The sequence below is a fragment of the Saimiri boliviensis genome, chromosome 3 (assembly GCF_048565385.1).
Source record: "Saimiri boliviensis isolate mSaiBol1 chromosome 3, mSaiBol1.pri, whole genome shotgun sequence".
Taxonomy (NCBI): domain Eukaryota; kingdom Metazoa; phylum Chordata; class Mammalia; order Primates; family Cebidae; genus Saimiri; species Saimiri boliviensis.
The window spans coordinates 147,488,085-147,499,415 of NC_133451.1; the positions used below are offsets into that span (position 1 = coordinate 147,488,085).

At 35.4% G+C, this 11,331-nt stretch overlaps 1 protein-coding gene across 7 annotated transcripts in view; it reads right to left on the reverse strand.

Moving 5' to 3' along the window:
* Nucleotides 1-1,773: 1,773 nt before the first annotated feature.
* IL15 (interleukin 15) overlaps nucleotides 1,774-11,331 on the reverse strand; it is a 99,557-nt gene continuing 89,999 nt past the window's right edge. For all 7 annotated transcript variants that reach the window (XM_010338646.3, XM_074396878.1, XM_074396879.1 and 4 more), the window contains 3 exons: nucleotides 6,860-6,904; nucleotides 4,922-5,059; nucleotides 1,774-2,189 (listed from right to left, as the gene is read on the reverse strand). In XM_010338646.3, the coding sequence (XP_010336948.1) occupies nucleotides 2,079-2,189; nucleotides 4,922-5,059; nucleotides 6,860-6,904 (294 nt within the window). In that variant the 3' untranslated portion in view covers nucleotides 1,774-2,078. The remainder of the gene's footprint in view (nucleotides 2,190-4,921; nucleotides 5,060-6,859; nucleotides 6,905-11,331) is intronic.

The following is an 11,331-nucleotide window of genomic DNA, read 5'->3' on the forward strand; positions in this document are numbered from 1 at the left end:
CTTGTAGTAGAATGATTTATAATCCTTTGGATATATACCCAGTAATGGGATTGCTGGGTCAAATGGGATTTCTATTTTTAGGTCCTTGAGGAATCGCCACACTGTCTTCCACAGTGGTTGAATTAATTTACATTCCCACCAACAGTGTAAAACAGGCAGATTTTAAATCACAAAGGGAAGACTGATTTTGATAACAGTGTAAGAATGAAAAACAGAATACAAATTGTTAACTATTATTTTGTTTCTTCAGTTAACTAACAGTATTTTAAAGAAGTTGCAGATCTATGCCTTGAATTTCCTAAGATCAATTGCAATGATCCATATTGAGCAACTAATGTAGGAATTCTAATTTTGAGCCCTGGTAAATTCCAAGTTTGAAGCCCACTTCTGTGCCTATATAACCAAAATGAACAATTGACCACTATAAAATATCATTTATAATATGACTGATATTATGATTTTTCTTTCCCTGTCTCAACAAACACTAAAGGAAGACTAACATTCCTCTAAAGACTGGACTGGAAACTTAGAGGTGAAAATGGTACATTTTTCCTATTCTCCCTAATAGAAAAGCTACATAAAACAAAACAAAAATACAAGTACATTAAAAAATTCAATCTCAGTTGAAATTAAAAAACGAAATTGCCGCAATCCACAACCCACACACTTTAAAGACTGGTTGCCAAATATTATTTTTCTGGACTGAGATTAGGTAAGAATCTGAGAGCCAATACATGATCATTGAAAGTCAGATAGGATATAGATTTCTCCAAAACTGTCTTGAAAGATATTTATAAACACAGTTGGACTAGAGCAATAAGACACATGTACATGGATAGGGCACTAAGATGATAGAAGAATGTTTCAACAGAGAACCAGTTTATACTGTGGAATGTAGAGAAATTGAATTCTTAAGAGATCATTTCCTACCCCACAGTCACTCAGTGAGTATTACCAGAAGTGTATCAGGGTGAAATAAATTTATATAAAACAAAAACATTTCATCTTCCTGACAGTTCCTTTAGAAGAAATCTTGCTAATTTTAAACAGCATAGTGAAAAAATATAAAAAATTATTTTCTGTCAGATAACAATGGCTCCAAAAAATCAACAAAAATTTTTTACGCTATTAAATGGCAAAAAGAATGTGAAAATAAAATATAAAATACCTGTACTTGGGAAAGCATGAAATATAAACACTGTCACCATTAGTTTTCGATATCAGGGTTATACAATCTTTTGATTTCCCTGAGCCACACTGGAAGAAGAATTGTCTTGGGCCATACTTTAAATACACTATCACTAATGATAGCTGAGGAGCTAAAAATTAGATTTACGAAAGTTTACAAAATTGTGTTGGTTGCATGCAGCCCGCAATCCGTGGGTTGGACAAGTTTGCACACCGTTCTACCCATCAGTAGAAGTTTATTATTCCAATCACCACCAAGATTTACTGATGCACATTATATGCTGGGCATTGCAATTTATTCCATAACAGTTGCTTTATATATCAATACCTAAATTACAGTGTAAAGAAGAGGGTTCACATATAGTTCTTCTTTTGCTTATTGATAGCAAATTCTTCCTCTGGTTGCTTTGCTTTGTAAGAAAGTCAATGAGAGCTGGCAGTCAGTGGTGCCACACTGGCAGGAACACAACAACATAGCCATTGACCTGCAGCATTGGCACCCAGCCCCACCAATACATAATTCGACTATCACCCTTAAGCAAATGCTCTCTATTTTGCTATAAGAGGAAAAAATATCAGTGCAACTTCAAATGACAACACCTGTATACATTTTTATTCAACATTTTTACATTATTCCACAAATATGTACAATTTCAATAATAAATTAAAAACAAATGAGTAAAGTACATCTGAGAGAAGTTCATAGTTACTATATATTACTGAATGACATTTTTATGCCTTCATTTCTAAGACTTCATCTGATCCAAGATCCGATCATCTTCTTGACAAAAAAATCTTGTTTTTAGCACATTTGAAATGCTGTTTTGTTATGTCTAAGCAGCAGGGTGATGTTTGTTAATAACAGACACTTTAAAAAGAATCAGTTGCAATCAAGAAGTGTAGATGAACATTTGTACAATATGTACAAAACTCTGCAAAAATTCTTTAATATTTTTTTCCTCCAATTCCTCACATTCTTTGCATCCAGATTCTGTAATATTCTGTAAAATATAAAGAAAGGATTAAATTGGCAATTTATAATTAAATTAAATATATGTTCATGGGAATATCATACCGTTTGAACCATATGGTAAGTTCTTGAGATATGAAAACGTCAGCAAATTAATAGTATATTAGGAAGAACTATGAGAAAAAAGAACGGGGAGATTTGATATGAGTTTATTTTTCCAATAATGGGTTAAGGGCATTGAGAAAAATAAGCTGTGTCTATCAGACCATGAACTTCCTGCTTCCTGCTTAAAGCCCATCAATGGTTTCTTAGCATCTGCTTCTAGCATAAAGTCCATGCCTCTCTGCATAGCACACAGGCTCTTCATGAACTGCTCCTTACCTATTTATTTCACGTATCCCCAATGCCTCAATGTTATGCTCTAGGAATACTGAGTGAGTGCCTGGCTTTCTTTGCCAGGTACAGCATGCTATTAGATGTATCTCTGCCTTTGCTTTTCTCTCTGTTACCTTCTTTCCTATTTTAGCTGCTGCTACTTGCACTTAAGATTACTCAGGTATTCTTTTAGGGAGGCTTCTCTGAAGTCCTGAGCTCCCAGGGCTGGACTCAACATCCCATCTTTACATCTCAGAACCCCTTGTTCAGACCTCGCTCACAGCATCTCATGTATTCTATTCAAATTGTGAACTTTTACTCTTTTTATATTGTAATACTATTCCCTAAGCTGTGTACCAGAAGTGCAAAGACAGTATGTTTGTTTCCCTAACATTTAACACAGGGCTGACACATTGTAATCACCCACTGGTGGAATTGAGCCATTTAGGTGAATACTACAAATGGTTACTAGAATACTCCAAATACAGCAACTAAGAATAACGTTTTTAGAGGTCATCTGAACCATGAAGGCTGTGCCATCAAAAATAAAAACTAGATTTTATATCCATTAACTATTTGGAATTCAGAATCACCAACATTTATCAAGCACATCCTCTATGCCAAGCACTGTCACATTTCATAAAATGCTGTCCTATTTGATCCTGAAAATAATCATGTCAGATAGGAAGACAGAGATATTGACTCATCTCAACTGACATAATCAACTGAAATTCTTCACATTCACGTCTTCTGACTGTGCAGTCCTGCCCACAGGTTCCAGCACGTATGTCACGCTCTGTCATGATGAGGGTGAATATCAACATTCATATTAAGGAGCTCATCATTTATTTTGTCATGAATTATTTGTTGCATGGCCCACTCTCTCCATCAATAAGATGGAGATAACAGCATAAGAGTATTATAAACCTTAATGAGTTCATTTCATAAATACATAAAGTATTAAAAATATTTGAGACACTGTTCTGGGAATTTGAATCCAGTACTAATAAAAAACAAAGACACCTGTCCCTTTTAAGCTGACATTCTAGTAGGGAAAAACAGACAATGCCCATTAGGTAAAATATATCATGTGCCAGATATGGGACATGCAGAGAAAGGGCCAGGGAGTGCTCAAATAGGGAAGAGATTGCACCTGTAAATAGGTAACATCACTGAGAAGGTGACCCTGAAGCAAAGACCTAAAGCAGCCTTGTATTTTTAGAGAAAAGTCATGGAGTTCACTCACACAAGCTCACGGTCTTTGCATTTTCAGTTGTCTCTGCCTGAACATATGTCCTTAGATACCCTTAAGGCTCATTCCTCACATCTTTGTCAAATGGCAGCTTATTAGTTGAGCCTACCTTAAATTGGAACCCTAGTCCTCCTACCCTGACTCCTTTTTCATCACTGGACTTAATAACTAACTAACTTATTACTCATGTGCTGAGTGATTGGTTTACTTCTGTTTCTTCCCTCTTTAACAGCAGGGATTATGGGTATTTTTTCATACTGTCTCTTGAGGGCTAAAAAGTATTTTTGCAATGAACTAATTTGATTATGCCTTCTTTGTTGCAAAACTGCATTCTCTCTACCTTGCTTTGACCACTGGTGTTTTGTCACAAAAGCCATAATTCTTTGCACTTCAGGGCCTTTGCACAGCTCTTCCCCAGACTTTTATAGGAGTACCTGAATTTGCTCTCCTGGAACCCTCTACTGCTCAAGTTGCCTGGGATGTCCCAGATTGTACTCGAATTGTTAATATTTTCATTGTTATCCTTTTAAAGCATTTATCTTCTCATGAGATTACAGACTCTGCAGACAGACTACTTGGGTAAGAATTGTGACCCCCCCCCCATTTTGCTAGGTACATGAACTGGAGTGAGTGATCCAAGCTCTCAGTGCTACAATTTCTTCAACATTCAAATAAAAATAAAGATAACTATCTCACAGATTTGTCATGAGGATTAAATGAATTATCAATTTAAAGCTCAAAGAATAGTGTCTGGCACACAGTAATAACCCAATAAATGTAAGTTAGGATTATCAATGTTAGACACTTGAGTATGTAATGAGATTAATGTCTATCCACTGCACCTGAAAATAAACACCTTGAGGTCAATCACCTGTTTGTCTGGCTCACAGTGACAATTCTAGCACTGAAGCACACTACCTGGCATTATTCTGTAAATGTCTGTCTACTGAATAAATCATTGAACAGTTTAGCATTGTGTGCATGCTGGAGATGGTGCCACTTTTGGATGCCACTCCACTGAAACAGAGCTCCTTCTCCTGAGTGCCCCTTAGGGGGATCTTCTTGTCCATGACTGACTTTACCAAATCAGGCCCAAAATATAAGATGCAACTCTAAGCAACTATTGGAAAACTCACCCCATTAGAAGATAAACTTCTGTTTGCTAGGATGAGAAGATTTTCTATGGTATCATTAATATTTGTATTGTTGGACTCAAGTGAAATAACTTGTAACTCCAAGAGAAAGCACTTCATTGCTGTTACTTTGCACCTGGGCTAAAAATAAAAGTTATAAAGAATAATTAATTTTTTTCTGACTATTCATTTTCACACTGATGTAATTTCGGTTTTTAAAAAGTCAATCCAAATATTTCATGAAGATATACAATATCCTTAAGAAATTTTACATTAGAGGCAACTTTTTTTTTCTTTTGGCTTTAAAATCAAAACCAAAACAAACCAAGACACAATGAAGAAGGATGGCAATATGAAACCAGAAAATGTGGAAATTGTGGCCAATTTTTCTCACTGAGCAGATTTCCCCTGTGGAAAGGGTAATAATACTGGCCTTAGACTCTGAAAGCATCAATATAGACAGTGCATTTGCAAGAATCTTTAGAAACAAATTGTGTTGTTAACATTTTAAATAGTGGTAGCTGCTAATTACACTATTCTATCAAGTTCCAAAGTTCCCGCAGGGAGAAAAGTAATTCCAATAAATTTATTAGAAAAATCAAAGCAGGACTGGTGTCCACACATAGGGTGACCAAATCAGAAAAGGATCTCTTAGGAACCACAAAAATACATTTTCCACAAGATTTACTTTAACAAGAACTTAAAAGAAAGGAAACACTTAAGGTATATCTGGGGATTTGACCATTATTTGACTTTGCGTCCCCAATGCCTTGCACAGTGCCTGGGAGCCTGCAGGCACTTCACAAATGCTCACTGAATGGATGAATAAATGAAGGAATACAACCATGTGCTCAGCACTTGAAATATTCCTCAACCCCAACAGCCACTGCTTAGGGTTGAAAGGCAAATACTGTCATTATATCAGCAATAATAAAACTGAGCTTCAGAAATGTTTAGTAATTTCCAAGGTAACACAAGGAAAAAGTGGTGGAGTCCGTTTTAAAATCTAAATTTGAATCACCCATGGGTTGCAAAGTTATCTTCTTGCAAAAAAGCAATCTCAGGATGCTGAATTTGGTGGTTAATTGACTACTTTCTATTTTACAAAAAAAAAAAAAAATGCAAAGGAAAACAGAAAACACGCGGAAGTGAGAGGAGGGAGACAGTTTCTTTGTGCAGCAGCATGACCCAATCGGTTGGTGAATAACTTTTTTCTAGTTTCTGACTGTTGCTTCTTTCCAATGCTTAGAAAGTCATCTATGTAAGAGAAGTTGTAATTGAGGAATAGTGGAGAGAGGAAATAGAGTTTGTTTTCCCTGAGGTGAAGCTGGGGATTCATTTCCTGGTTTAAGCAACAATCCCAAAGGAACGACCACTACCAGCATGACAAATCCTACATGCCTTAGGGAACGTCACTGTATTAATAAGACAAGGTCAAGATCACGTTTGAATTCTGATAAGTTTCATGGATTATGTTTCTTTTCTCACAAAGAGAGTAATCAGTCAGAATCTTTTTCTGACAAATGTAGATAACCATGTAAAATGCAGAACATAGATGACTTTAAGCAATTTATAGAAAATATGATTGCAGATAGTGATAAATTCCAGCACTGTAAATAACTGATAGGTCAGCTATTCTTGAATCAGTTAACCTGATTTTTGCATCTAATTGCATCACAAAAACGTATAATGTATCTTGTTTGACATTGATAGAAAAGACTTAAAATATTTTGATTTGGCATCATTACAAAAATAGCATTTACGTAATTCTCTGTTCTCAAGTACCACCTCAACAATCACTAATAAAACTCATTGATAATATATCATAGAAACACACCAAAAGTTAGATTTTAAAACTACACATTTTAGTTATTACAAAAATATACTTTAAAAAACTTTGATAATTAGACAAATAGCAACTTTGAAAAAAAGTATACTCACATGAACATCACTTTCCGTATATAAAGTAGCATCAATATGTATAGACTGAAAGGAAACGAAATTAGACAATATTAAAAACTATTCCCTGCTTTAAATATAATGAGAACAACCTACTGAAATTGTAAGAGTAAATACAGAGAGATCTTGTGTACCCTTCAACAAGCTTCCCCCAGTGGTGATATCTTGCATAACCACAGTACAGTATTAGAATAAAAAAATTGATGTGAATACAATGCACTCACCTTGTTCAGATTTCACAAGTTTTAAGTGCCACGGTTTGTGTGCAGGCATATGTGTGAAGTTTTATGCAATTTTATCACTTGCATAGATTCACATCACCACCACCACAGTTAAGATACAAAATAGTTCCATCACCACAAGGATTCTCCAGCTATTCGTTCATAACCAAACTCACCTTTCTCCCCATACATACCTCATCACCCACCAATCTCTCTAACTTCTGGCAACCACTTCTCTGTTCTCCATTCCTATAATTTTGTCATTTCAAGAATATTACGTAAATGGACTCGAATAGTATGTAACCTTCTGAAATTAGCTTTTCAAAGAATTGATAGATGTTCTTATGAGCTATTTAGGTTTACAGAAAAACTAGCAGAAACTACAGAGACTTACACACCCCTTTGCCCTCAACCCCAGTTTCCCCTATTGTTAATATCTTGTCTTAGTGTGGTGTGTTTGTTGTAATTGATGAGTCACTATTGGTACATTATTATGAAGTCTATGGTCTTAAGTGTATAAGATAATTAGGGCTCATTATTTGTGTTGCACATATAATGTCATCCCTCATTATATATTAATATTTTCACTGCTCTAAAAGTTACCTGTGCATTGCCTAGCCATCTCTCCCTCCCTCTGAACCCCTGGCAACCACTGATCTTTTTATTGTCTCCATAGTTTAGCCTTTTTCAAAATGTCATAGTTGGGATCATATAGTTTGAAGCTTTTTCAGATCAGTGTCCACATCTTTCACTTAACAATATGGCTTTGAAGGTTTCTCCATTTCTTTTCATGGCTTGATAGCTTATTTCTTTCTATCACTGGATAATATTCTATTTTATGGATGTATCACAGTTTGTTTATGAAGATTGGCTTTTTTCACGCATCAATACCCTGGAGATCCACCCAACTTGTGGGTATCACGAGTTTGCATCTTTTTACTGCTCTATTGTGTTCCCTGACATGATACACCACAGTTTTTACCAACTGAAGCAAATTTGTTTCTTGTTTTTGGCAGTTATGAAAAAACCTCTATGAACATTCATGTACATATTTGAGTGCACAAAAGTTTTCATTTGTCTAGGATGAATGTCTAAGAGTACAATATGTGTATTGCATGGCAAATCATGTTTTGTTTTATAGGATTCTGCCAAACTATTTTATAGAGTGGTTGTATCATTTTACATCATCGCCAGCAATGCAGAAAGGATCCCGATTCTCCACATCCTTGCCAGCGTTATCACCCTTGTGTATTCATATTTACTTAGCATCATCATTATCCTTTTATTTTGTACATGCTTATAGCTGCATGTAATAATATGTCATTGTGGTTTTAATTTGCATTATTTTTTAAACAAAATATACCCATTTGTAGTACTTTCTCTCCAAAAAATTTGGGGTGATGTATAATTTTCCTTTCCAATCTGCATGCCTTTTATTTCTTTGTTTTCTCCTCATATACTTTTTTCTCTCCTGTTTCATAATTTGGCCAAACTTCCAATATTATTTTCATGGTTTGAATGTCCCCTCCAAAATTCATGTTGAAACTTAATCCCCAATGCGGCAGTATCGACATGTGGGGCTTTAAAAGGCTATTAAATCACAAGGGCTCTGCTCTTTTCAACAGATTAGTCCACTCATGGATTAAACTATCAATGGGTTATCAAAGAAGGGGAACTGGTAGTTTTATAAGAAGAGGAAGAGATACCTGAGCTAGCACATTATCACACTCAGCCCCTCACCATGTGATGTTCTGTGTCACCGCTCGACTCCAAAGAGCCCCCATCAGCAGGAAGGCCCTCACTAGATGTGGCTCCTCAACCTTGCACTTTTCAGTCTCATAACCATAAGACATAAATTCCTTTCCTATAAATTACCCATTTCAGGTATTCTGTTATAAGCAACAAAAATACTAAGACAATTATGGTGAGTGAAAGTGGTGAGAAAAGACATCCTTGTCTAGTGTCCAGTCCTACTAGGAAAGCATTCAGTCTTGCACTCACCATTAAGTATGGTAGCTCTAGGTTTTTTGTACATGTTTTGAATCAACTTGAGGCAGTTCTCCACACCTACTTTGCTAAGAAATTTTATCTTCAATAGGCATTATATCAGTATGGTAGGGCTGCCATAAGAAGTACCACAGACTGAGTAACACAAATAATATAACTTTATTTTCTCACAATTCAGGAGGCTAGAGGTCTGAAATCAGGGGACCAGCAGGTTTGGTTTCTCTGGCGTGCTCTCTCCTTGGCTTACAGATGGCCATTTTCTCCCAGTGTCTTCACGTGGTTTTCCATCTCTGTGTATCTATATCCTTTATCTGTTTTTCTTTTTTTTTTTTTTCCCTTTTTTTTTTTTTTTTTTTTTTTTTTTTTTTTTTTGAGACGGAGTTTCGCTCTTGTTACCCAGGCTGGAGTGCAATGGCACGATCTCGGCTCACCGCAACCTCCGCCTCCTGGGTTCAGGCAATTCTCCTGCCTCAGCCTCCTGAGTAGCTGGGATTACAGGCACGAGCCACCATGCCCAGCTAATTTTTTGTATTTTTAGTAAAGACGGGGTTTCACCATGTTGACCAGGATGGTCTCGATCTCTCAACCTCGTGATCCACCCGCCTCGGCCTCCCAAAGTGCTGGGATTACAGGCTTGAGCCACCGCACCTGGCCCCTTATCTGTTTTTCTAAAGATACCAGTCATATTGGATTAGAACCTGCCCTAATGACCTCATTTTAACTGACCTTACCTCAAAATACAGTCACATTTGGAGATACTGGCAATTAGTACCATAACATTAAATCCAGGGGCATAGGGAGGGACATGGTTAAGCCCATAAGAGGCATTTTATCAGTTACCTTTTCTACGTATGATTTTCTTCTTTAGCCTGTTGATATGGTAGATTACACTGGTTGATTTTCAAATAATTGAGCAAGACTTGCATGCCTGAAATAAATCTCACTCAGTCATGGTGTATAATTCTTTTTACACAGTGTTGAATTTCATTTGTTAATATTTTATTGAGGATTTTAATATCTAAGTTAATGGGAGATATTTTTTGTAGTACTTTTTTGTAATGCCTTTATTTGGGTTTAGCATCAGAGTCATACTGGCCTCCTAAAACCAACTGGAAAATTTTCCTTCCTCTTCTGTTTTCTAGAAGAGACTATAATTGTTAATGTTTCTCTAAATATTTGGTAGAATGTTTTAGTGTAACCAGCAGGCTTGGGGATTCCTGTTTGGGAGCCTGTGTATGATGAATTCAATGTATTTAGTAATTATAGGAGTGTTTAGATTGTCTATTTTATCTTCATTATGTTTTGGTGGTTTGTGGTTTCTGAAGAATTGGTCCATTTCTTTTAAGTTGTCAGATCTGTGAGCATAAAATTGCTCATAGTTTTTATTATCCTTTGAATGACTGCAGATTCTGTACTGATAGCCCCAAATTTTATTCCTTAGATTTGTGTCTTTTCTCTTTTTGTTTTTGTCAGTCTTTATTAAGGATATAAAAATATCATTTGTTTTTCAAATAACTGGTTTTATGTTTCATTATTTTTTCTATTGTATTCTTGATTTCAATTTCATTAACTTCTGCTCTTATATTTAACATTTTATTTGTGCTGCTTGTGTTGAATTTAATTTGCTCTACTTCTTCTAGTTTCTTGAAGTGGTAACTTAGATTTTTAATTTGATAATTCTCCTTTTTTTCTAATGTAATCATTTGATTTTAAAAATGTCCCTATTAGTATTGCTTTAGCTGCATTGCACATATCTTGATATGCTGTATTTAATTTTTTTCATTCTATGTATTTTGAATATGTTTTGAGATTTATTCTTTGACCCATGGATTATACAGAGGTATAGTATTTAATTTCCAAGCATTTGGAAATTTGTCCATTGTATTTAATTTCTTGATTTCTTGTTAGATTCCATTTTGGTTTGAGAACAAATTCTGCATGGTTTAAGTTTTGAAAAACATTTTAAAGTTTGATTTATGGCTCAGTATATATTCAGTCTTGATTAAAAAAAAAAGTATGTTCTGCTGTTGTTGTGTGTACTGCTCTAAGTATTAAATTCAATCCTGTTGGTTGGTTATGCTATATGTTTATACCCTTTCTGATTTTTCATCTAGTATTTCTATTAGTTACTGAGGGGGAGATGGTAAAGTTCTCAAGTATAATCGTGGATTTGTCTATTTCTCCTTTAGTCCTATTATTTTTTTGCTTCACAAAATTTGAGGCTTT